Here is a 27,584-nt window from a genome sequence, read left to right as displayed (position 1 = left end):
TCCCAAGTGCTACAAAATAAGTTCTTTTAAAAAAATTAAGAATGATGACAGGAGTTAGGGAAAAAGGAGCATTGTAAATTAGACCCATGGAATTTTAGACCTCCAAAATGACCTTACAAGTCATTTAGTCTTGTTTTATGTTGGAGGAAACTGAGGCCCAGAGTGGGACCAATGACTTGGCCAAAGTCACACAACTAATCTTTGGTAGTCCTTCTGTACTGAAGCTGACTTGAAGAGTCTCTTCATGTCCTCATCCTGTTGGGTTTCGGTCTGGGGTCTGTCCTCTTTTTGACTTTCCATAACCCATAATTATTATCTCTTCTCCTCCTTTGAGATGACAGTTTTTTGGTGGTTCCTGGGGAGTAAAAAATATTGACTTCCCCAGTTCTCTGACCACATGTAAAAACTCATTTTTAAAAAACGCCCAGCCTTGGGTGGTCTGGCTGTGTTGGCTCCAAGCCTTTCCTTCCATTTCCAGATTGGCCAGCTCTCCCACTGCCCTGTTTTCTGGGGCGAGCTGCCCAGTGGTTCCCATAAAACTGCCTGTCCTCTGGTCTCCTTGGCCCTCCCCTGATCCTGGAAAACTCCCAGCCTGGTTTCTGGGATGTGGGATAAGTGTCTCTGCAATCACTCGATGTTCTCTCCAGACAGGCCAGTTAGAATCAACTTCAGGTTTGGTTTTAACATGAGTGTTGGTTTCATCCTGTCCCCTCTCCACTGCTTAGAGATGACCCTGGCTTCTCAAAGGCAGGGGATTCTTTTAGCTTGGCTAAAATGGTTGGGATGGAGAGGGATGCAATGAAGAGCACATTCCAGCCATTGGCACAACTGCATCCCAAGAGGGGGCATCCTGTCTTCCAGAAATTGGACCAAGACTTTATATATGTGTACATGTGGTGGAGGGGGGGTTGGAAAGGTAGGATGATGGGCTGCAGGAAAGGAGGTATCATAGTCATGTGATCGCCAAGGTGGCAATCCATGGCTGGACAATGGTCAGGGAGTGGTTTTGTGCTGCACAATTCAAAGATGGTGGTCCTGAGTTCAAATTCAGCCTCAGACGCTTGCTAGTTGTGTTACCCCAGGTGAGTCACAACCTCTTTTTGCCTCAATTTTCTCATCTGCAAAATGGGAATAATTTATCTTGATAGAAGGAATATCTAGATGGGCAAATAAAGAGAGGGGACCAGTATCCATATGAAAGTAAGTACCAGGACCCACCGCTGACTATCACCAACTCTGGGTCAGGATAAGAATTAATTAGTGCCTGGAAGGAAGGTGGCCAAGGATGCCAAACTTTGAGTACAGAAGATCTGGGATCAAATCCTGCCTCAGATAATAACCAGCTATGCGACTAGCTGCAAATGACTTAACCTCAATTAAGTCTCATTTGTAAAACAGGGATAATGATTCCTCACAGGGTTGGTTTGAGGCCGTCATAAAGTTCATGTATGGCAGCATTAGATTTCGACATCAGTTAAAGAAAAAAAAAACAGAGGTCTGTGTGGCTTTGATTGCTGAGTCACCTGTGGTCCCTTCCCACCTCCCCTCCTCCTGGCCACCCTCAGGGTGTGACAAACGATGAATCTTAGTAGAGTCTTGCTTTTTAAAGAAGCTATTTGTACAATTGAGTTGTAAAAACATTTCCCTTGTACTGCTACTTAGAAATGGAGTCTTCTGAGTTCCAACTCTAACTTTAGCTAATCGGATCAGGGCAGGTCATTGAGAGAGGATTCAGATTGGCAGAGTGGGGTGATGCCCTTGGGCATCTTACAGTGACCCACCACCTTCCTTCTGGCAGATGGGCAGGGTTGTCCAGGTAGGTTAACTTCTTTAAGAAATAGACTCCAAATGCTCCTGTCCTTGAGGAAACCCCTCTGCTTCCTTCCTTCCCAGGTTCTAGCTTGTGGTGTGAGTGTCATTCCTTGGATGGCCAGGAAGGAAACAGCTCTTTATGGTTAAAATGCTAATGAAAATGTTCTTAGCACCCATTACACAGATGTGGTTTGGCCAGTTTTGTTTTCTAGGTGGGGACAGGGAAGTGCTTTTCCAAGGTCTGCTGGTATTGTTGTTGAGTCATATCAATCCTGACTCTTTCCGACTCCATTTGGGGTTTTCTTGGCAAAGATACTGCAGCGGTTTGCCATTTCCTTCTCCAGCCCATTTTACAGATGAGAAAACAGAGGCAAACAGGGTTAAGTGACTTCTCCAGGATCCTTGGCAAGAAAACCCCAAATGGGGTCACAAAGGATTGGGTACAACTGACGTGCCTGAACAGCAGCAGAAGGCAGGTTTAGAGAGAGAGAGGCATGTTGGTCACCAGGTACCGTAAATTTTACTTTGCATATAACATCTTAGGAATAGCATCTCCTAAGGTGTAGAAGAGTTGATTTGTTTATCGTCCATTTATGTCCCCCCACCAATGAAATTGCCACGCTTGCTGTATTGAAGTGGAAGGAATAACGATGACCGACCTTTACAGTTGATGTGGTGGTTTAATGTTTGCAAAGCGTTTTACAGAGGAGATTCCATTTGAACCGACAACCCTGTGAGATCGAGTATTTGTCCCCGTTTTGAAGTTGAGGGAACTGAGGCTAAGACTTACATTTTGTAAGTTTCCAAGGTGCGTGGACCCAAGTTTTTGACCGTCTTCATTTCATTATGTTGTCCTTGAGCGAGAACTTAGCAGCAAATATGTCACAGATGAGACCAATAATACATCATAAAACAAAGATTCCTCAGTTGTAAACCTATGTAATTAAAATAGTAAGTTGTTGTTGAGTCACGTTCAACTCTTCGTGACCCCATGGACCATAGCATGCCAAACCCTTCTGTCCTCCACTATCTCCCAAAGCCTATCCAAGTTCATGTCGCCCCAAGTCCAATAAATTGCCTATCACCAAGCCTTTCGCATTGATCAATATCTGGGCTCCCACCTGTAAAGTACTCACATGACACATCTAAGATATAATTCTAGAAATTTGATCTAATGCTGATAGATTTGCTCTAATAAGCACTAGTTAAACATCTGGGTGAGTACAATAATACCCATAGTCCCTCCTTCACAGGATGGCCATGTGGAGCTAATAATGTCTGAAATCTTTGAAACCTCGAGAAGTCACTGCTCAAAGGTCCGTTGGGGTCCACCGTTACTGATCTTATCCCAAGTCTTCCCCTCCCACAAGAGACTAGCTGTGAGTGGTGAGGTTGGAACCAGACTTACTTGAGGTCCAAGGCTCTTCCTAGCACAGTGGCGGTATCTCCAAGGCATCGAGTAGAAGTCCTAAGTTATTTCGTATGACTGGTTGTTTTGTGGAGCAGAGCCCCTCCTGCTTCTTTGGGAAGCCATGATGAGGTCATTAATATGGACCATCTTTCTTTTAAAAAGCAGTTTCAAAAATATCTGTCAGTGAGTGTCGCTGAGATAGACAAGATGGCAGCTGACTGAAGCTTGGTTGCTTTCATTCAGAAATCCAAAGAAGTTGGGAGACCAAGCAGGAGAAGGGGCCTCTGGGTCTTAACGAGTCAAAGGAACAGAGGGGAGGATGAGGGATGGGTGATCCCGGGGTATCTAGGGCATGTGTGGTGCTGGTGCAGTCAGTCATTGGCTGGCTGGGGACAAGCAGGGGAAGCCTCCCGTGTCCTCGCTGCCTAGTGGCGGTGGGTTCTGGTGGCTTTACTGTGGTCTCTGGGTCTGCTCAGAGTCAAGGCTCCTGCTATCACTGTGATACCTGCTTGGGAACTTGACTCTGTAACAATAGCAACTTCCCCCTTCTATTGTGTTTATAGAATGTTTGACTCACCCTGTTATGGAGATCATGTTGGGATTTTTGGGGCACCTGTGATTTTATCTGGGTGATGAACTCCCAGTATGGAAAACTCCTTCCATAGATGCATGTCACTAGAGCTGGAAGGAGCTTCAGGGGACATCTTGCCCCACCTCTCTTAGTTCACAGATGAGTAAACTGAGGCTCAGAGGGATTAAGTGACTTACCCAAGGTCACACAGCTAGTATCTGAGGCAGAATTTGAATCCAGATTGTCTTGACTCCAAGTCCTGTGTTCTTTCCAGTATAACCCAAAGAGAAAGAGGCAAATTTGTGGTTTAATGGAAAAACCACAGGATCAGTGATAAAAAGGACCTTAGAGGCCATTTAGTATAGTCCTCTAATTTTACAAGTGAGGAAACCGATGTCTAGAGATGTCACCCCAGAGTTAGTAAGGCACACGTGTGGGATCTGAACCCAGCTTCTGTCTCTTCTTTTTTTGTTTCTTTTTTACTCATTTGTTTGTTTATTTCACTATGAGTTTGAAGACCTGGGATCTAATCCTGGCTTTGCTGTAAACTAGCTCTTTGACCTCAGCCAAACCACTCTGTCTCTGGCCCTTGGTTATTACTTCCTGTAAAATGAGGGCTTTGGACTGGATACCCCATGGTTTCTAAGGTCTCTTCCAGCCCTGACGTTCTTGGCTTTAAATGATTATGATGGGATGTTGATTTTAACACTTAGCTTTTTCTTGTTTGTGATCACTGAAAGCTAGCTCTGTCTCTTCTCTGCTAGACTTAGAAACTCTGTGAGGCCAGGTGCCGTTTCTTATATTCTTGGTCTGTTCCTAGTGCCCACCATTCATTCTGTATAGGGAAGGGATTCAGCAAATGTAGGTTGATTAGATCTGTTGGATTAATAAGATTCCCTTCTCTTCCTCTCCTCTCCTTGCATTGGAAACCTCACTCTGGAGCACTGGCTTGGCTTAGAAGAATGCCTTGCTGGTCTGAGAGTCACCCTTGCCTCCTGAGAGGTGGAGTACAAAGGACACTGGACTGTGAGTCAGGGTGGCTGTTGTTTATACTTCGAGCACCATGATGTCAGGAAGGTGATGTCATGATTTACAAGTGAATTGTATTTAAGTGAGGCAATGCTGTGCAAGGTCACCAGCCTCACTCTCTCCTCCGAAGCCATCTTGGTGCCATGGCCAGATATAAATCAGGACTCCTGGAGATGGCCCCTGTGAGTCAGGCACACCTGGGCTTGATACCTGCCTCTCAGTTTCCTCACCCATAAAGTAGGGCTAAAATTACTTGTACCATGCTGCCCTGTGGGGTCATCGTGAGTCTTGGAGAGGTCCTCCAACCATAGGTGGCCCTGCCAAGGCTCGCTAGCACAGCTGTCTCCCTTCTACAGATGGGGAATGGAAGTTTAGAGACGGAACCTCTCTACACCTGGCTTCCCAGTTTATCATCTTTTGATGCAAACTTCCTTCTCCAGTTTCCAGTTTTTAGAGGTTGTTCTGGCTGAAACACCTTCAGGGTTAGGAATTCCCCAGGTTTTTCTTTTCTTTTTAAAAGATCTTCTTTTGAAGGTTATTCTGCATCGACAGCTCATTTCAGCCATAGAGAAGCATGCATAGGGAGGTTAAATAATTTACCCAAGGTCAAATTTACCAAAGATGCTAAGTAGCAGAGATAGGATCTGGCCCTGTGCCCTCCAACCCCAAACCACTGTCCATACACTGGACTTCATCTCAGTTCAGTGGCTTGTTTCTGGAGAAGGAGTTTCTAGTCTAACAAGAGGAGACAGAACAAGCAGGGCCACACCAGTAATTGGTAGCAAAGAAAGAATCCAAACCCAGGTTCTTTAACCCTGAAGGTATTGTGTTGCTGGGGTTTTTCCCCCTACTCTGACACATTCTCTCTTTGGTCCTTTTCAGTTGCCACCTTCTCTAGGAAGCTTGCCCTGATTTCCCCTACGCTACAATAGTATTCTGCCTTTCTGATACTTTTCATAGTTCTCGTCCAGGTAGCACCTCAAACCATATGATTGTATTTTTAAATATACCATGGCTATATTTCAGTGGGAGGTTCCATGTGAGCACGGATCCACTATGGAAGATTCAGAAGTAGGGTCCCTCCTCCAACTCAAGGCATATGGTCAGCACTGAGGTCAACCTGCCAAGGTTTATGAAGTCCACATACAGTGCCTACACCTGACTTCTCATACTCCATAGTCCAACCCAGCTGTTGCTCACACACACCATTCCCATGTCCCATATCTGGACCATCACACAGGTTACCCCGTGTCTGGACTATATCTCCCTCTCGGCTGAGAGGGGACCCAAGCTGACCTCAAATCCAACCTCCTTATATTACAGCGATATTAAGTGACTCGACTAGCTAGTAAGTACCTGAGATCGTGGGTCTTTCTGATTCCATCTGTTCCTCCTCTTAAAAGCCCTGGTTTTCTTCAAAGCTTAGCTCTAGAGCCACCTCCTCGTGCCTCTTTCCTGATTCCCTTCACCACCCAGCTGCCAGTGTCCATTCCGCCCCCCCCTTTGCCCTTTTGTAAAAAAGCTTGAAATTACTTTGCGTTTATTTTGCATGTATTTACGTATGTACCTGTAGTGTTGTCTGATAGTACATTAGCTCCTTGAGGGCAGGACTGTTTCATTTCTGGTTTTGTTTCCCTCGGTGCAGAACTCAGTCAGTGCTACATGAAATGCCTCCTGATTGCTGTTCACCCTTTGGGGGCATCTGGGAGTTAGAGGGAAGGGGAAATTACTTCTCAGTGACCATCGGAGGACTTTTCTGGACCTGTGCATCCCTGACTCTGTTGCAGAATCATGTTTTGACCCTAGCAAACTCTAGTCTGTCATAAAGCTTTGGGTTTTGCAATACCACATGGTCCCTACTTTGTTAGAGGCTGAGGCTGAACCTTCCCAGATGTGGTTATCCCATCTTCTCCATGAGAAAGTCTGGCCTTGTGGTCTTGTGTGGACTTGTTTGTTTGTGTTTGAAGCTTTCCAACTGTGACTTTGACGTCACGGCTAGAAGGCGAGCGGGTGTCTTGGGAGGGACAGTTGGTTATTTTGTCTCTCTACAAATGCAGGACTCTGGCAGGCATCCTTGGAGGACTTTTAAGTGGGAGGTAGGGAATTGGACCAGAATGATGGAATACAAGGGTTAGCAGTGGCTTGGGATTGAAGGTCTGAGTTTCCTTCCCATCTCTGCCTCCCTTCTCTCCGTGTGCTCAGCCATCCTGCCCACAGCGGCCTGTGCCTTGGAGGGAGTGGTGGTCAGCTCTCAGTCAGGAGAGGTTGTTAGCATGCAGGAATCCAGCCAGCAGCTTCTCCTGGCCCAGTGTTTGTGGTCTTCTGGTCAACCCCACGTCTCTGTGTTGATTTCTCAGTTGCGTCATAAAACTCAGAAGGTCTCTTAAGATTCTCAGAAAGAGATTTTGCAACAAGTTGGCCTTGACTAAAAAAAAAAAAGTTGAATCTGCCGACAGGAATTCATAAAACTAAATTTCAGCGTTGGGGGTGGGGAAGAGTAATGTTGAATATTTTGAGTAGGGGTAAAGAATTGAAATGTGGTATAGTGGATGGAATTCTGAGACTTGGAGTTAGGTTTCAGATCTTGCCTGTGTGATCTGGGATAACTCACTTTACCTTTCTGGATTTCTGGGTTCTCATCTGTAAAATGGGGTCTCTACATGGCACAATGTATAGAGTGCCAGGCCTGGAGTCAAGAAGACTCATCTTTTTAAGTTCAAATCTAGAATCAGACACTTGTTAGCTGTGTGACCTTGGGCAAGTCACTTAACCCTATTTGCCTCAGTTTCCTAATCTGTCAGATGAGCTGGAGAAGGAAATGGCAAACCTCCACAGTATCTCTACCAAGAAAACCCCAAATGGCATCGTGAAGAGTCTAACATGACTGACCGAAGAAAAACAAAACGGGGATAATGAGTCTTGGAGTATCTGCCTCGCAGGGATGCTATGGGGGCCCAAGTGAGGTGATGCTCATAATGCACTTTGTAAACTTAAAAATATTCTGTCCATTGGGGCAGCTAGGTGGCACAGTGAGTAGAACACCAACCCTGGAGTCAGGAGGGCCTGAGTTCAAATGTGGCCTCAGACACTTGATGTACCTTACTAGCTATGTGACCTTGGGCAAGTCACTTAACCCCAATTGCCCTGCCTTCCCCCCTCCAAAAAAAAAAGTATTCTGTCCATTATGATAAGGGAAAGAGGGAACTGTAAATGTCTCTCAGAATTTCTGAGGGGCAGGTTTAGATTAAATCCAATGAAGAAATCACAAGTGTCTTCTAAGTTTTGGCAGTTTCCAATAATTTGCGGGGGTAGGGGGAGCAATGAGAAATTGATGTAGAGGACTGTGGGAAACTACCTTTGTGAAGAATGGTAAATGGAAATGTCATCTTATGGCCACATATCTAGCAGGAGAGGCCAGGTAGTTCCAACCTCCTCATTTTACAGATTAGGAAACCGAGGCCCAGGACAGTAAAGTGACTTACCTAGGATCATATAGCTATTGCTGTTCGGTCAGTCCTTGTGACCCCATTTGGGGTTTTCTTGGGAAAGATACTGGAGTGCTTTGCCATTTCCTTCTCCAGCTCATTTGACAAATGAGGAAACTGAGGCAAACAGGGTGAAGTGACTTGCCCAGGGTCACACAGCTAGTAAGTGATGGAGATTGGATTTGAACTTGGAAAGATGAGTCTTCCTAACTCCAGGCCCGATCTCTGTCCACTGATCGTACAGGTTAGTAACCATCAGAGGCAGGATTTGAACGCTGTTCCTCTTACTTCAGAGCTACCACCCACCGTAGTCAAATCACAGACTCCTACTACATAACAAGTCCTAGGTCCAAGTTGGAAGGCATCTCAGCAACCATCTGTTCTTGATGAAGCATCCCCGACCAAATGGTTTCAACTTGGCTTAAAGATGCGATCGGCTGCCTTCCAAGCCAGCCCGTTGCACTTCTGGACAGCTCTGATTATTGGGATAGTTTTCCTTATGTTGAACCTAAATCTGCCTCCTCGTAACTTCCCTCTGCCCCATCATGTTCTGCCCTCTGGGACCACAGAGAACAAGCTAAATGAATTCCTTTTCCACATGACAGGGCCACCATAGTACCAGCCCAATAGATCTGGGTCAAGTCTCGGGTAAAAGTGCCAACCTCCAAGCCCCACATAAATGTCAGTTGTTTTGGGGGATTAGAAAGGTCAGGTCAGTGGGGGACCTTCATTTGTGAGTAGGGAGGCCTCTTCTAGAGGTTTGCATCTCAGCACAAGTGCCTTCACCCCTCTGATGTCCTGCAGCTCACCGCTGTCCCTGAGGTGTCTGGATCAGCAGGGGCTGTCATGTAGAGCCTCCGGCCACAGGGACCTGCCTTTACTGTAAGAGGTCCTGGCTTTCTCTGCCCCAAATTACAGGAAACTCTCAAAGTCTCTGTGATTTATTCTCTGAGATTCAAACCAGTTCTCCAGGTTTCAAATCTGCCCCTCGAGCCTCAGAGCTATGGAGGGAGGGAGGGAGTGGGAAGGAGACGAAGAGAAAGAGAGAGAGAGAGAGAGAGAGAGAGGGAGAGAGAGAATGCACACTCCTTACTAAAATGGTCATTCTGGGATTGGGGGGGGAGTGGTCTCAGGGCCAGGATTTCCCCAGGGTGCTTGGTGGCAGTGGGAGAGAAGGAATTTGAAGAGCAGCTGGGTTTATAGGAACATTTGAGGGCCGGGCTCCTGACTCCAAATCCGGCCTTTTCTTCCCTACTATGTTATGCTGTATTTCTTGAGGCATGCCTGCCATGGTTCGCTTGGTTTGGATGGAGGACCGAGCCCTTGCCATCCCTGTGTTCTGACGTTGAGCCCATGCCTCATTTTCATCTTGGCAGAATTTTGATCTACACCTAGGAATTTGTTTATCTGGTTAACTTTCAAGGTAGAGAGCCTCTGTCCCCATACCAGCCAGTCACATTGACCTACCAGACGGGTCTCCCTGGTAATCTCTCCATGCCCCAGGGCAGTTCACACAGGCTGGCAATGGAGTCAGGAGAAACCTTTGACCTCCCCGGTCCTGGGTTGTTCTGAATCTTGGACTCTGTGACCCATATGACTTTGGGCAGACTGTTCTCTTTAGGACTGTTTCTTCAGCTGCAGATTGAGATAATAGTAGGGCTAGATGATGCTAAAGGTCCCTCTCAGCTCCAAATCCTGTGATCTTTGTGGGGTGCCTAGTCAAAGTAACCTTCTGTAGCCCAGAGCCTGGCCCACAGAGCAGCCACCTTAAATCCTTCCGGAAGACCAGAATAGCAGATGTGGTTTGGAATTTATCCCCATTCACTCAACTCTGACAGTAATTTCTGAAGTCATTTCGATGACTCCCACAGACTCAAGGGTAGAGACTTAAAATGGTTTTTTTTAATGGATTTTTTTTATATCACTTCCATGTCCACATATATCCCTTCCACCTCCGCCATTCATTGACCCATCCGTCCTGTGACAAAGAATAAAAAAAGAAAGGGTTAAAAAGCAGATCCATCAAAGCATCAGCTGTATTTGACAGCATATGCAATGTTCCATACCCGTAGGCCCCCCACTTCTGGAAATAAGGAAGGGAGGGGTACATTTTCTCAGTTCTTCCCCAAGACCATGCTTGGCTGGGATTGTTTTTCATTTTGTCTTTGTAATTTGGCATAGTAGAGAGAGCACGGAATGGTGGATAGAGAGTCAGCAACTGAGCAGGGTTCTCATCCCATCTCGAACATATTCTGTGTCACCTTGGATAATTCATTTAACCTTTATCTGCCTCAGTTTCTTCAACAATAAACTAGGGATAGTACCTACCTCACAGTGCTGTTGTGAGGATCAAATGGAGTGGTATTTGTAAAGCTCTTAGCAGTGCCTGGCACATAGTAGGTGTGTTTCTTACCCCATTCACACCCCACCCCTGGGTAAGTTACTTCACCTCTGTGGGCCTCAGTTTCTTCATCTGTGAAGTGGGGTCTTTGAACTAGATACCCTCTAATGACTTGATCCTTTCCCAGTGTTTGGCATAGGGTAGCTCCTCCTTGAACTGAATTGGTTGGAATTGAATCTGAGAGGATTGGTGGGTGCTCTAGAAAGTAAATGGACTCAGCAGTGGATTCTGTTTGAGCTGAATCTGAGCTGAATCAGCCCAGGATGTTGATGCTTCTGCTGCCAAAAGGTGTTTTGCAATCCAAGTGAACAGGGACCATGCGTGCATCGGTCCTGGCCACATGCAGCGCCTGGGAGCTCACTGAGATTTCTGCCTGGCCTCTTAAAGTGACTGCAGTGTTTTGGCTTCTTCAAATTCCCTTTGTCTCCGTTCCCATGAGTTAGTCTAGAATGTCAGCTCCTCGAGTGCAGGAATTAGGGCCATCTTGGCCAAGTCCCAGGACCGTACACTTTGAGGGGTTGTGGTGTGCTGGGTTCTGATTTCCCTGCTCAAGGCCTGGGCTCCAGCCTTGGTGATGTATGGGCTCTGTTGATGTCGCTTGAGGCAGGTAGAGCTTTGAGCAGGACTTGGTTAATTCTGTCTCTCCCCAGGTCTATAATCTTCAGGGGCTCCCTATCACCTTGAGGATCAAATATAAATTTCCATGTTTGTCATTTAAAGCTCTTCACCACTTGGCACCTTCCAGTTTTCTGCCCTTGTATACATTACTATCCTTCACTAGTCCTACCGTCCTGGTATTCTAAACATTCCTGGCATATGGCCCTCTATTTCCCACCTCTGTGTGTTTGCAGTGGCTGGCCCCTATGCCTACAGTGCCCTCTGTCTCTTGGAATCCCTGATTTTCTTCAAAGCTCAGCTCAAAAGCCATCTTCTGCCAGAGGCATTTGCTGGGCTGCCCAGATGCTCACACAGACCTGCCTGCCCCAAGGTTACCCGGTATCTGCCTGGTCTGTGTTACGTGTGGGTTTGTGTTGTCTCCGCTATTAATACGGAAGCTTCTTCCAGGAAAACACTGGATGTGATGTCTACAGCAGTCATCTGAATGTTGTGAAATGATAAAGACCCAGCTGAGCTCCTGAGAGCAGGCATGGAAAGATTCGTTCCCTGCTCCTTTACAGAGGCTGAGGGCTGGGGATGGGAAAATTGCATAGAACAGCAGATTTTTTTTTTGATAGGTTGATAGGTTTTTGGTTTTGCTGAATTCATTCTCTCTCTGTCTCTCTGTCTCTCTCCCTCTTTCCCTCTCCCCCCCACTCCGTCTCTCTCTTCCTCTCTGTCTCTCTCCCTCTCTGTCTCTGTCTTTCTCTCTCTGTTTCTCTCTTTCCCCCTCCCTCCTCCTTCTCCCTCTCCCTCTCCCCTCTCTCTCTCTCTCTTTGTCTCCCTTTCCCCTTATTTTTTTCTCTCTTCTTCCTTCCTTCTCTCCCTCTCCCTCTCTTTTCCCTTCTCTCTTTTTTCTCTATTCCTCTCTCTCTGCCTCCCTCACCCCGCTCTCTCTCCCCCCACTCAAAAATCTTTGCCATAAGGCCCAGCTCTTTGGGAGGAAGGAGCAGTAGGAACACAGGGAGAAATGTAGGTGATGTTAATTAAAAACAAGATATCAATGAAAAAAAATTTTAAAGAATGGAAGCTTTTTGAGGGCAGAAACTGTTTTACCTTTTGTCTTTGTATCCGCAGAGCCTAACATCATGCCTGGCACGTGGCAGGTGCTAGTCCAGCCTCTTTATTTAATAGAGAAGGACATGGAGGATTAGAGAGGAATGGGACTCCCCCGGGGCCCCCAGGAAGCTGGTAGTAGAGCCTTTGATTTGAACCCAGGGCTTGGGTTTCAAATCCAATTCTTGGGAGCAGCTACTTGGTGCTGTGGGTAGACCAGTGGGCCTGGAGTCAGGAGGACCTGAGTTAAAATCCAGCCTCTGACACTAGCAGGCTGTGTGACCCTGGGCAAGTCACTTAAACCTGATTGCCTCAAAAAAAAAAAAACCTAAAAACATCCAATTTTTCCTCCTCAAACACCGTGCTGCTGCTCCCCCTGCCCCAAACTTTGCAGATTTGTTTGATTGCCATTCTTCAGAAGACCAAAGGCTGTGGGGGGTGAGCAGCCCAATTTCCTAGTATTTGAGGTCTGCCTATCTTGGCTTCACATTCTAAGCAGAGAGTCTTATCAAAAGGGTGAAGGGGCCCTTCCTGATTTGGGTGTTCTGGCTTGAATCAGCTTCCGGCCTATCCCTCTAGGCCTAGCTGGAACAACCAGTTGGTAGATCTGGGCTAAGATTGATCCTGATGCCAGATTAGAGGCATGTGTGCAAGTTTGGGCAGCCGGTGTTTCCGGAGTTGGTGAGGTATCATTTCTGGTCATGTCCTTCCTTGTAGGTGCCAAGTGGAAAGCAGGCCAGGTTTGTAGAAGTCTTCCCAGGCTTCTCTGAACCCATTCCCTTCAGCATTTCTTATATTCTTACCTATCTTCAGCATTGTGTCACAGCAACAGAACATAACTTGTTCAGCTATTCCCCATTTGATAGGCATCCAAACAGCTTCTGTAAATACTTTATTATTGTTATTATTGTTAATTGTTTAGTCATTTCAGTCATGTCCAACTCTGTGACTCCATTTGGAGTTTTCTTGGCAAAGAATGTAGTTTCCCATTTCCTTCTGCAGACGAGGAAACTGAGGCGAATAGGGTTACGTGACTTGTTCAAGGTCACACAGCTAGGAAGAGTCTGAGGTCAAATTTGAATTCAGGTCTGACTCTAGACCTGACAGTCTGTGCACTATATGGGCACTGTGCACTGAGGCACCAACTAGCTGCCTCAAGTTATAGTAATAAGAGCTAACATTTATATAGAGCCCACTATGTGTCAGGCACTGGGCTAAGTGCTTTCCACTTAGTCTCTCATTTGATCCTAACAACAACCCTAGGAGGTAGGTATTACTATTATTATCATCTGTGTTTTACAGTTGTGGAAACTGAGGCAAGCAGAGAGTAAGTGACTTGACTAAAATCACACAGTAAGCATCTGAAGCTGGATTTGAACTCGGGTCTTCCTGACTCCAGATCTAGAGCTCTGTCCACAGTGCCAACCAGCTTCTTCCATGTGTGCATAAAGGTCCTGTTCTTCTTTCTCTGATCCCTTTGGGCTGTAGGCTTAGTAGTGGAGGATCTGTGGTTCAGTCTTGGATCTGTCACGGTTTGTGTGGCCTTGGGGAAGTAATTTCTCTCAGGGCTTCACATTCCTCCTTTGTAAATTCAAGGTGGCTGCAGATTGAGGCCCGCCAGGAGCTGTGACCCTGTGCTCCTTCTTTGGATATGCATGGCATCACAAGGGCAAGTCAGAGAGTAGGGTCCACTTTCCCTCCCCCGGGGCCACACCTGAATTTGGGCTTCCAAGGCATGAAGATGAACTTAGGGAAGGTGATGTGTCTTTAGGAAACTCAAGTATGAGCTCTACACACAGGTTTTCCCCATCAGAACATAATTCCCTTGAGATCAGGCTATCTCTTTTGCCTTTGTATCCCTGGCACCATCCATAGCATCAGTGAGATAGAAGATACTCAATAAATGCTTCTTGATGATTGACTGGAGGCTGAGTAATAAAAGTCTCACTTTTCCCCATCTGTGAAATGGGAATGTTAACTGAATGCCCATTCCATCACTGTTTCAGGAGTAGCTGAGAATAATCTAGAAGGCTTGTTCATACGTGCCTGGATTTCTTTGTAATAATAGGAATATTGTGGAACAATATTACAGGAATAGAAATTTTATGCATAATATATAACGTATGTGTAGATACAGGTGTATGTCTTATATACTAATTATATAAGAAGTCCACTTAGATTTACATAGACATTTCATCTGTTACTTTCTTTGCTCTGCTTCCCTCCGTCTGCATCAGTTCATGTAAATCTTCTCGTGCTTCTCTATGATCCTCATAATTATCTTTCCTTATGTCACAGTCGTATTCCATCCCATTTATGGATCACCGGCTGTTTCTGCATTTCTCAGTTGACGGGTGCCTGCTTTGTTTCCAAATCTTTGTTACTGGTTTTCCTTTCACAGCCAGAACACAATGTAACAAGGTTGCATCTTTAGGAAGGTTGGTGGGCCATGAATCACAAGAGAGTTACCCTTTGGGACAGGGTAGGGTTATGGAGTCCAGATGTGGAAGGGACCTTGGAGATGAGCCAGTTTTGAAGTTCTGAACATAGGGTCTGTGACCTGCCCCCACTGAATATTTAATAACTGTATTTTAATATAATTGATTTCCTTTGTAATCCTAGTATCTATTTTATGTAGTTAAAAACATTATGTTGAGAAGAGGGCCAAAGGCTTTTTTTTTTTTTTGCACACTGCCAAAGGTCCATGACACACAAAAAATGTCAAGAGCCTCTGGTCTGGTCCAAGCCCCTCATTTTAAGAGGAATAAACTGTGGCCCAGAGAGGTCAAGTGATCTGCCCCAGGTCTCAGAGGTGTTAAGAGGCAAGGACAAGATCTGAAACCAAGACTTCTGACTTGGAATCCTAGAATCTTAGAGCTAGTGCTAGGAGGGACCTCAGAGGCCATCAACTAGTCCAGGTGCCTCATTGTATAGATGAATACACTGAGGCCTGAGACTGTTAAATGACTTCCCCAAAGTCACACAGTTCAAATGAAGTCAGAGGTAGAATCTGAACCCAGTCTCTCTGACTCCAAAGGCAGAGCTCATTTCACTGTAACACACATATTCCTTTCTTTCCTGTCACTACAGAGTTTGAATACACCTTCTGTGATCAGGAATGGAGGAGAAGAGAGTCCTTATAATTCTTCAAGTCTGCCTTGTTTGCAAATCTCCATTTATTTTATTTTTTGTTCTATTCTAAAAGGAAAAAAAAAAGACTAATAGTTCTATGGTGGAGAGAAAGTGCTGCTGGGCATTAAATTTCCTTCTGGAAGGTACTTTGGATTTACCGTCATGCTCCTCTCTATCTCCACCACAGCCAACTTTTGGAAAAGCATGGCAAAATTAAAAGAAAAAAAAAACTATTGAAAAAAATGTTGGACTTGTGAGCCGCATCTCTCCCAAATGCTGCAGAATGTTTTCTAGCTTCATCCTCTGAGAACGAGACTCTTCTGCCTTTTTAAATACCAGAAGATATCCCAGTTCTGCCTGAGTCATTTCTTCTTACAGCTTTGTGAGTTTCATGAGCTTATGGCTGTCAGGTTATCAGAAACCTCTTGGTTTTGGGCCATCTAAGCCAATGGCTAACCCCGCCAGAAGTGGTTTCTACGGTATTAGCCGTGTGCAGTATCAAATACCTGTGCCAGCTCTGTGTACTTATTAGCCCATCCTACCCTTTGGGAGTCTCTTCTTCCAGCCTTTAAAATTGAATTCTTAATCTATGTAATGAATCCTTAACAAATATAATCATTTTCCTTTGCCAGACTTGCTCAGATTTTTAAGTAGTGCCAGGTTCTGACTTGGCACTAACCCCTGCCCTGTCTTGGCATCTTCCTCCATCTTGCTCCTTTCTATGTCTGTGTGTATTTGCATATGTAAATAAGACTCTACCCTTCTGTATTATATGCTGTCAAAAAATTCACATTCTGGTTCTAGTCTAATTAGTTTAGCTAATCTTGATATTAGCCAAAAAGGTCCAATAATCTTTTTGGAGACCAGCTGGGGAGCTGGTTGGCTCAGTAAGCAGCCTCAGAATGGTTTGGATCCCACATTCTTCCAAAGGAAGAATCAGGGGAAAATTTGGTATATGACAAGTAAGGAGTGGTGCTTTTTTCCCCAGATCATATACATACACACACATGTTCACATATATAATGTATGTATGTATGTATGTATGTATTCAGGTTGTCAGGGACCCTGCCAAGACTTCAGCCCATCCAAACACTCCCCACTTCTGTTAACTTATGGGGGAATAAATGATGCTGTCGGAAGGAATCTGGGCTATATCTCTAGAGGGGGTTTGAAGGAATTTTGGCTAGGAAGCTGATGGAGTTGGGAGCACAGGTGGTGTTTTCGTTTCTTCTTCCTGCTGGCGGTTGTGACAGAAGAAGAGAAAGCAGTAGATAGGGAGGGAACAGCTGGCCGTGTAAATGGTGGAGAAGGGAAGGATTTGGTTTCCTGGAACGCCGCCTGTAGTTCCAGAACCATGGGCAAGGAACAAAGTGTGCCTGCCTCCCCTGCTTGTGATAGAGAGCATCGTCATGAGATTGTGGCTTTAGAATTGGAAGGGATCTTCCAGTCTAGTTCTTTATTTTACAGAAGAAGAAAATGTGGTCCAGAAGAAGGAAGAGACTTATCTAAGGTCACACAGAAGCTATAAGTTATTGGTATATATGTTGTACTTCTGTACTTCCAGACTTACTAGCTGTGTGACCCTGGGCAAATCTCTTCACCCTGTTTGCCTCAGTTTCCTTATCTGTCAGATGAGCTGGAGAAGGAAATGACAAACCACTCCAGTATCTCTGCCAAATGGGGTCACAAAGAGTCAGACAGGACTGAAATGACTGAGTAACAACAAAACTCCCAGACAGTGAGCTTCATAAATGACCATATCTTATTTCCTTATTCTTTTCTATTTATTCCTGTCAGTGATGAAACCACAGGTCTTTGTAGATTCCCTGAAGGCATCTAACACAGCAGCCCAGGAAATAGTGCAAAGAACATTGCATATGGAGGCAAAAGTCCTGGGTTCAGATCCTGGCGTTATGATTTGCTTGCCACTTGGTTGCAAGCTAGCCAGTTCAGCTCTTTAGGTCCAGTTTCCTTCTCTAAAACGAGGGGCTTGAGCCAGATTATAGACCCCTTCACCTTTATCCTATAAGCCTGGGCTGCTTAGAAGTATGTAATAGATGCATTACGAATATTTGCTGAAGTGTACCAAGAGGCAAGATGCCTAACGTAATCAGTGTTGAGAGGAATGAAGGAGAAGCAAGCCCAAATAAAACTGGAAGTGTACCGCTTCCCACCCTTGCTTTTTTGCAAAGAACCAGATTCAAAACATGCCATAGATTGGGGAATAGCTGAATAAATTGTGGTATATAACTATGGTGGATTGTTACTATGCCGTAAGAGACAGGCCAGTGTGGGAAGCCTTAGATGAACTGGTACCAAGTGAGGTGAGCAGAACCAGGTAAACTAGTAAACAACATTGGAGGTGGAATGTACGTTACAATCCAGTGACGATGGGCTTTTTCTTCATTTTAGCATATGACACTCCCATCTCCTGACTCCAGGCCTTTGCACCAGCTGTGTCCTATGGCTGGAATGCTCTCCCTCTTTACTTTTGCTTCCTATCTTCCCAGGCCATCTTAATCCCAGTGCTTTCTCTCTGTTAATAATTTCCTATTTATCCTGTATAGAGCTTGCTTCGTTTGTTAGCATGTTCTCTCCCCTGTTAGATTGTAGGCTTCTTGAGGGCAGAGATTGTCTTTTGTGGGTTTTTTTTGTATCCCTGGTGCTTAGTAAAGTACCCGCCACATAGTAGGGGCTTAATAAATATTTCCTGATTGATTGATAGTCTTCCTTCAAGATTCAGCTTAAATCCCACTTTCTGCAAGGCATATTTTATCTGTAAAGTTTTTAATGTAATAACGGATGCTTAATAATAATCTCTGTTCCCTCTCCATTTTATGCCCCCCCCCCCACTACATCTCCCAACTGCTAGCACCTTCCCATTCAGATTACCCATGTATGTTCCATCTTGTATGCTAGTAATTATTCATACCTGGTCTCCCGCATTAGAACATGAGCTTCTTGAGGCCAGAAAGCATCTTTTGGACTTTCTTGGTATCCTTAGCATGCAGCACCATGCCTGGCTTATAGTAGGTGCTTAATAAATGCTTTTGACGGATTGAAAAAAGAAAAAAATTGAAACTGAATAATGCATAATGATAATTACCAACTTTGGCCCCAAAGAAGACACTTGAGAATGCACAGGTGATGAGGTGGGACATTATGGTTGTAGAAGGCTAAATACAATTTTTTTGTCAGTCAATAAACATTTATTAAGTACATTTTCTGTGCCAGGCATACCCGCATACGGTATTGTGCTTGGTTTTTGTATTGGTTGGTTTTGTTGAGATTTTTCCCTTTTTCTTTTTTGTTACAAGAAATGGCTCTTGAGAAGGAATATATTAATGAAAAGATAGTAACATTGATTTTTATTTTAAAAACAGGAGGTGTGAGAGTAGAGATATTGTAGAAGAAATCCCAGAGCTAATGGAAAGCTGGACAGAATGACCTCTTACCTTCCTTTCAGTTCCAAGTCTGTGATTTTGTGTGTGAGGCATGGGGGAATGGGTGCTTACACCCAGCTCCAGCCAGGCTGGCAGTCATCTAGAGATGCAGAGGAGAAGCTGCGCTCAGACCCTGTGCTCAGCTTTAGATTCAGCTAAGACAGCTGTCTGTGGGCCGTGGCCAGCCACAATCCCACCGCTGGCTACATAGGAAGCAGTTAGTTAGGTAAACCATTTATCCTGTTGGGAGATGGGGAGTGAAGTCAGTCATGTGGTCTTGTTCACCACCAAAGATAAGGGTGAGTTAGCAAACTCAGAAGTGTTTGCAAAATTAAACAAACAAACAAACAACATTCCTCCCTCCCGCTGAGGGTTTTGGACATAACTTGCAGCCCAGCAGGGCACCCCACGAGGAGGCCCAGTGAAGAAATACCTGGTTTAGATGGTTGAAGAAAAGAGAAGTTTGAGGATTTCATTTCCCCTATTCCTGGAGGGTTCCAGGAAACTTCTCTCTGTCCAGGCCGTGCTTCCTAGAGATGGAGTGTTATCAATTAGGATCACCTGAGAAAGCCCGGGGATTTTCTAGCCACTGAGGACATGACACCTGACTCCTGGAGCTGTATGATCCAGCCACGAAAATTCCCAGATGAGGTTGTTGGCTTGATTTTATGAGAATTAGAATGTTAGCAGATAATAAAACAATCGCCATTGCCTGTTACTACTAACAAAATCTTGGCTATGTGCTACTCTTGTGATATATACTAGGGAGACTTCATCTATATCCTCCACCTGACTGGGTGGTTTGTACAGTATGAATCCCAAACTATATCACAGAGAAAAACTTCTCTCAAATTGAGTAGCTTTTTAATGGGTCTCTTAAGGAGGGGGAAATGTGGACTCAAGTGTGAGGCTGCTCCTTTGCCAAAGGTCAAAGGAAAGACCCAGCAAGGGGATGTTGAGTTGATTTCAGCTGTGATTCTGAGGGTAATAACTCAAGTCATTGACCCCTGGTCACTTACTGACAAATCTTTCCTTCTGTCCAATCTAACTCTCTTTTTCTCTGGCCGTCCAAATTTATTTCAACCTCTTGGGTAATGGTGGTAGAAAATAGGCGGGTGGCTTAAAAAATGAATTTTTATTGACAACTTTTGTTTTTATATCCTCCTCGTTTTTTTGAATGTATCTCTCCTGCCTGCCCCACCCAACAAGCCAGCCCTAGTAACCAAAAACAGAGCAAAAACAAACCACCCCACTCCGCCCTGCAACCACAAAAACAACAACAAAAAACAAACCCAAAACTTGTTAATTGGAAAAAAATATATATATCTACATTTTGAAAAAAAGAATGGGAAATTAGATTAAAAGATAACTTGAATCAGGAAGAAGCTGTGTGTTAGTATCCAGGAGCTGCCCCAAGTTATTGCATCATGTTTTCCCAGCCACAAAGCAGAATGCATCAGCTACAGAAAAAAAAGAAAGAGAAGTAAAAAACTAGAAAGCAGTTCAGCAAAGCTGAGATATCAGTCAGTGTATGCAGTGTTCCACACCCATAGGCCCCCACCTTTTCAGTGAAGGGAGGGAGGCATATTTTCTTGTCTCTTCTTCAGGAGCAAGGTTGGCAGGACTGACCATGGTGTCCCTTCAGAGAGTGTGTGGAGTTTCTCTCCCCATGCTTCTAATCTCCCCCACTCCCTCCAGTTTGTTTGTTTTTTTTTAAGTTATGATAGAACCTGGATGAAGTGGGACCTAGGTTCAAATCCCAACTCTTCTACTATACCTTTGTATCTATATGAGGGCTCAGTTCCTTCATTTGTACATCCATCTCTACCTTCTATCTCTAAATTTATTACGGGGGTGAGGCCACTAGGAGCTACTAGGTGGAGCAGTGTTGGACTGGAGGACCTGAGTTCAGATCTTCCCTCAGACACTGATCAGCCATGCGACCTTTGGCAAGTCACTTAACAGCTCTCAGCCTCAGTTTCCTCATTTGTAAATTGGGAGCATTAATAGCCCCGACCTCCCAGGGTTGTGATAACAGACCCCAGAGTGCTGTGTAAAGGCCGGCCATGATTCCAGGCCCCTTTAATGCTCCCCTCCAACTTCAGGGCTGGAGTCTTCCCTTGGCCTGCTCAGGGGAGAGGCGAGTGAAGTCATGCTTGGTTAAATCTCTTGCTTTCTGGGCTTCCCAACAGGCCAAACTGGTTCGGTACATCAGCAAACAGCGGCAGTGCAAGCTCAGCGTGGCCCCCGGGGAGCGGACAGTGGAGCTTAACAGTTACCCGCGCTTCAGCGACTGGCTGTACACCCTAAACGTGAGGACCGAGGTGGTGCAGGTGAGCCCTCCAACTGGGGAGCCCTGCCTGGGCGGGGGCGGGGAAAGGGCCACCGTGGCTACTGCGGGCCTCCAGTCTTAAAGGGTTAAGCATTCAGGACTCAGGGTGGATCCAGCAGCCCGAGCTTGGGGGAGTTATCCAGAGAGGAGGAACAGGATGGATATTATCCTGCCCATTTTATAGAAGAGGGTCCTGGGTTTCAGAGAAATAAAGCAACTTACAGTCACAGGCGTATCAGAGGCTGGATTTGAATCCAGTTTGTCCTAATGTGGAGTCTAGTCCCCCTTCAGTGACCTCTCAGTGCCTCTTAGAGAACTGAGAGGTGGAAGGAATCTTCGATATTATCTACTGGTTTCAAGTCACTCAGTCAACAAATATTTCTTAAGTGCCTGTGATGTGCTCCAAGGAGTGCTGGCATTACAAAGAAAGGCCAAAAACCAGAATGAAGCTAGAAAACTGGTCCCTGCCGCCAGGACCCCCATTCTGAAGGCTTAGCCCAGCCCTCTCACTTTACAGAAGAGATGACAAAACCCAGACAAGTTAAGTAACATTCTATGCATGGCATCAGAGCCAGGATTCTAGCATCTAGTAGTCCAGCACTGTTTGCCCCGCACTGGGCTGGCGGTGTGCCTGGGGTAGGAAATGAGGACTCTTTGGCGGGAGGCAAGAGAGATGAGCCAGAGATGGCCCAGATGTATGTCATTGGGAGTCTGGGGTTCTGGCCTTGGTAGTTTCCTGGTAGATCATGGGACCATCTGCTACCCCTGAGTGTGTGTCTGGTCATCTTCCCTTGTCTGTACACGAAGGGCTGTCCTATGGACTCTGAGTTCTGGGAGCCCTGGCCTAACCCTAACTCCACCTGTATGACCTTGGACGCATCATCTCACGTTCCTACGTGCCTCAGTCTACTCATCCGTAGCATGAGGGATTTGGACTAGGTGTCCTCTTTAGATGGCTCCTGGCTCTGAGACCTATGGTCCTATGACCTCAGTTCAGATCCTGCTTCCTCTTAGTCTTTATTTGTCCCATCCATTTTCTGGGCTTCATTTTCTTACTCTGTCCAATGAGAGAGTGTCATATGATCTCCACAGCCCTCTCTGGCTCTGAATCCTGTGGTTTTTTTAGTCTTTTTTCAGTCTTCATGACCCCATTTAGGGTTTTCTTTGCCAGAGATCCTGGAGTGGTTTACCATTTCCTTCTCTAGCTCATTCTACAGATGAGGACGCTGAGGCAAACAGGGTTCAGTGACTTGCCCAGGGTCACACAGCTACTGTGTGACTGAGGCTGGTTTTGAACTCGGGTCTTTCTGACTCCAGGCCTGGCGTTCTATCCACTGCACCATCCAGCTGTTCCTGAATCCTGCAGATTTAGTGGATCCAGCCTGGTTGACGTCTACATCTCTGCCGGGATCTGCCACTGTCTGGGTCTGTTGTCATGGAGTGGCCTGAGATACCAGCCTCAAGGGCAGGGTTGGGGGTGGGGTGGGGAGTGGAGCAGGAGGCCCAGGGTCCTCTCTGTGCAACCTTGGGGAAATCACTTAACCTATTCAGGCCTCAGTTTTCTTATCTGTAAAATGAAGGAATTGGATGAGATGGCTTCATAATTGGACTGGGAAGAATGGGGTAAATGCTCCATGAAAGATCCCTCCATGGATGGCCTTCATCACTTCCAATATATGTCAGCCATTATAGCTAACATTTGCATAGGGCTTTTAGGTTTGCTTTCTATATATTACTTTATATAAAGGGCTTTCTATATATTACTTTACAGGATCATAGGTTTATTTAGAGCTGGAAGGGACTATCTACTCCAGCCCATCTCTGAGGAAAGTGATACACGGTCTAAGTGACCTGTCCAAGGTCACACAGCTAGTTAGTGTCTAAGGCAGGATTTGAACTCAGGTCTTGCTCTTCCCAAGTCCAGTGCCCTATCCACTGTCCCATCCTCCTGCCTCCTTCTTGAATGCATTCTTAAGGAATGGAGGTGACCTTGCGTTCTCAGAGGGTTTGCCAGTGACCTGCCAGCTCTGGCTGGTTCCCAAAGCTGGAAAGGCTTCGGATGTGGGCCCATGATGGATTGGGCATCTTCTGTCTGGGCATCAGCCTGGCTAGGTCTGGAGAAGCCTAATCAGTGTTTGTGGAAGGAAATTAAGGAGTGAGCCAGGGGACCTTGGGGCATGCTTGTATGTATGGGAACGAAGGAAGAGGGGCCATCAGAAACAGAGGAGAGGCTTGACCCCACATGGAGTGTCCACATGGAAACCAAGGGAGAAGAAAATTCAAAGAAAGGTGGGGTGGCCTGCCATGTCACATGCTGCCGAGAGGGATGGAGAGAATGAAGACTGAGGCAAGTCTATTGGTGTTGGGGGTTAGGAGGTCACTGCACACGATGACAGTAGAGTGGGCAGCAGCCAGTTGGAAAAGACCTCCAGGGTGCCCGGGTGCAAAGGAAGTGGTGTCAGCAGACTATTTTTCCAAGAAATTTATCAGCAAAGGGGGAAGAGGAGGGGAATTGTGACTTGAGGGGAGAGGAGGATATAGGAAAACTTTTTTTAGAATTACAGGAGACCTAAATATGTTTGTGAGAGAGCCGGTGTGGAGTCTGGAGACCTGGATTTTGAATACTGATTTACTTACTGTGTCACCATGGGAAGGTTCCTTCCCCTCTCAGATCCTCAATTTTCTCATCCATGAAATGGGGGTGATATATATATACACTGCCTACCTTGCGGGTTTGTCATGAGCACGTAACCTTCACAGTGCCACGTAAACGTGTGTTGTTATTAAGGCCTAGGGCCCAGGCATCCAACGTGTGATGTGTAGGCCGTTCCAGCCTGCCTGACCTCATGGTGTGCTTCGCTTAAAAGTTTTTTATAATAAAAATTTGAAAAAAAACCACCTGAACCAGTTGGCCAGTACGACCCAACCACCTGCTGGCCCAATCCATTATCTAATTGGCTGCTGCCAGGTGTCCTGTGAGCAGGAGGGTATTAATTGTTAATTATAAGGGTAAAATATTCATGCGTCCCGCACAAGCGGATTTCTGACCGTGGATCCCATTATTGGGGGCGGGGAGGGTGGGAGGAATCAGACACTCCTGGCCTCAGGTAAGAGGCTGCTAGACTAGAGAGAAAAAATGAAGCTAAAAGGGAAGGGGGCAGGGTGATTGATAGAGCTAGGAGCAGCGAGGAATTAATTCAGTGGGGCGACCAGTTTAATATGGAATTGAAATGGTGGCGTAGAAAGAACACTGGGCTAGCCGTTGGGGGGTGACGATGAGGACAGTAAGTGGCATTTTTAGTGTGCTTTAAGGTTTGTAGAGCATTTTGTAAATATCTCATTTTGTCCTCGTTACCTCAGGAGGCTAATATTAATTCCGTTTTATAGAGAAGGAAAGTGAGCCAGACAGAGGTCAAGTGACTCGCACAGGGTCCTACAACTAGGAAGTATGTGAGGTGGGATTTGAACTCAGGTCTTCCTGACTCTAGGCTCAGTGCTCAGAGATCTGTGTTCATGTCCCAGTTCTGCCATGAACTGACTCTGTGACCTTAGTCACGTCCCTTCATCTTGCTGGTCTGTTTCTTCCCGTCCCTCTCTTCCCTTAAACACCTTGAGAAGGCCACCTATAATCGATGACTCCACTTTCTTTCTTGTCAGTCTTCTTAATTCTCTGCAGTCTGGCTTCTGATCTCATCTTTCATTTGAAACTACTCTCTCCAATGTTACGAATGATTCATTCTCTCTCTGTCTCTCTCTGTGTCTCTGTCTGTGTTTCTGTGCCTCTGTTTCTGTCTCTGTCTCTCTTCCTCTCTCCCTGTCTCTCTGTCTCTCTCTCTCATAATTGGGGTTAAGTGACTTGCCCAGGTTCATACAGCTAGTAAGCATCTGAGGCCGAATTTGAACGCCTGACTCTGGGGCTGGTGCTCTAATCACTGCCCCACCTAGCTGCCCCTACAAACAATCTCTTAATGACTGTATTTCATGACTTTTTCTCCATCTTGCCTTCTCAAAAGCCTTTGATATTATCGATTCCCCTTTTCTTGATATTCTCTTTTCTCTAGGTTTTCCTGACGCTGTCCTGCTTCTCTGACCCTTGTCTCTTTTGCTGGATTCTCAGCCGTGTCATGCCTGTCAAGGGTGGGCATCCCCCAAGGCCCATTCCTGGACTCTCTTCTCTTCTCCCTCTATACCATTTTCACTTGGCAATCTCATCAGCTACCGGTGGTTTCAATGATCGTCTTTATACAGATGACTCTCAGGGGTCTTTGTCCACCCCCAACCTCTCTCCTGGCCTCAGGTTTCAAATCTGCCATCTTGAACTGGATGTCCTGTGAACAAATTCAAAATGTCCAAAACTCAACTCATTATTTTGCCCCCAGATGCTCCCCTCTTTGGAACTTCTCTATGGCTTTTAAGGGCACTGCTGTCTTCCCAGTCACCCAGGCTCACAGTCTGGGTTTCACCATTGATCCCTCACTCTCACCACCCCCGTATGCAATCACTGGTCAGATTCTATAGTCAGTACCTCTGGAACATCTGTAATCTATCTTCTCCTTGTTCCTTTTCTTCTCTGATGCCGCAGACACTCTGATGCAGGCCCCTCATCGCTTGACCCTTGGATTACTGAACGAGCCATCGAGTCGATCTTTCTCACCCCTCTCGAGTCTGTCTGCCACTCACTGATTAAACTGATCTTCCTGCAGCTCAGATCTGACCACATCACTCTCTGCTCCCATTTCATTAACTCCACTGGCTCCCTGTTACTTCCAGAATCAAATATAAAATCTTCTGTTTGTCTCTTAAAACCCTTCTTACCTTCCTCCCCTCCACATGCTCTGAGATCCAGTGACACTGACTTCCTTTGCTTTTCTGGTAGATGATGCTCCATCTCCTGAGTCTTGGAATTTTTACCAGCTGCTCCCCATTCTTGGAACTCTATTCCTCCTCATCTCTGCCTCCTGGCTTTTCTAGCTTCCTTCAAGTCATATCTGAAGTCAGCATTTTCTGCAAGAAGACTTTCTCAGTCCTCCTTAATCTTAGCTCCTTCTATCGGACGTTAGCCTCAGTTTATCCCATATATTTTTTATTTGTGCATAGTTGTTTGCATGTTCTTTTCTCTTATTAGACAGTGACCTCCTTGAGATCACGGACTGTCTTTTGTCTTTCTTTGTATCCCCATCACTCAGCACGTTGTAAGTGATTAATAAATGCCAGTTGACTGACAAATAGTAGCAGACATGAATTGCCACTAATTCTGAAATACCATTTTCCCTTCCCTTCTTCCCCATCATTACTCTGCCGTTCAAAACCCTGGTCACTGGCAAAAGAGAAGCAGACTTTTCAGTATTCTTTGCCTTCCCCCTCCTGCCATTCCCTTATTTCTGATTATGTTCCTCCCTCCTACCCTACCCAGTGAACTTTGTTACCCTTGAAACAAAGATTAAAAACCAAAGAGGAAAAAAAGGTCATTTCAGCAAAACCAGCCAACACATCAGTTGTAGCCGATGGTATACGTCATAGTATATGTCAGCCCCATAGACTGAAAAGATGGGAGGGAGGTTCTTTTTCTCAGCTCTTCCCAATAGCCATATATTCACACGGAAACTGGGAGCTTCCTAGAAAACATACCAGCATCTGGGAGCACACTAGCAACAAGAGAGGTGGGGGGAGGGAGAGGGGGAGAGAGAGAGGAGTAGAGAGAGAGAGGGAGAGAGAGAGGGAGAGGGGGGGGGGGAGAGAGAGAGAGAGAGAGAGAGAGAGAGAGAGAGAGAGAGAGAGACAGAGACAGAGACAGAAACACAGAGAGAGAGAGAGAGAGAGAGAGAGAGAGGGAGAGAGGGAGAGGGGGGGGGAGAGAGAGAGACAGAGACAGAGAGAGAAGAGAGAGAGAGAGGAGAGAGAGACAGAGAGAACAGAGACAGAGACAGAAAGAACAGAGACATAGAGAGACAGAGAGAGAGAGAGAGAGAGAGAGAGAGAGAATAATTTCTTTTCCTGGTTTGTAGTTTTTATTGCTTTAGCTTCCTCTCCAACACTTAAAGGTCCTTTCTGGTATCTTCCATCCTCCATGAGTGAATCTAGGCCACTAGGCCATTCTGCTTTTAAGGTTGTATACTAGAAGAACTTGGTGGGCAAGATTGTACCACAAGTTGGGAGTGGAACTGGGAACAGAAGTACCTTCATTGCAGTTGATTGTTTGTTAGAGGATTGTTTATGTGGGGCAGAAAGGGTGGCATTACTTCTATGTAAGACCTG

At 45.7% G+C, this 27,584-nt stretch overlaps 1 protein-coding gene across 4 annotated transcripts in view; it reads left to right on the top strand.

The window, feature by feature from the left end:
• The window catches only part of KSR1 (kinase suppressor of ras 1), a 212,730-nt gene that overhangs the window by 96,972 nt on the left and 88,174 nt on the right, over positions 1 to 27,584 (top strand). For all 4 annotated transcript variants that reach the window (XM_036767648.1, XM_036767649.1, XM_036767647.1 and 1 more), the window contains exon 2: positions 21,190 to 21,330. In XM_036767648.1, the coding sequence (XP_036623543.1) occupies positions 21,190 to 21,330 (141 nt within the window). The remainder of the gene's footprint in view (positions 1 to 21,189; positions 21,331 to 27,584) is intronic.

The sequence above is a fragment of the Trichosurus vulpecula genome, chromosome 7 (genome assembly GCF_011100635.1).
Source record: "Trichosurus vulpecula isolate mTriVul1 chromosome 7, mTriVul1.pri, whole genome shotgun sequence".
Classification (NCBI taxonomy): Eukaryota; Metazoa; Chordata; class Mammalia; order Diprotodontia; family Phalangeridae; genus Trichosurus; species Trichosurus vulpecula.
Note: the sequence above shows the minus strand (reverse complement) of the source record. Positions and strands in the feature narration are given on the sequence as shown.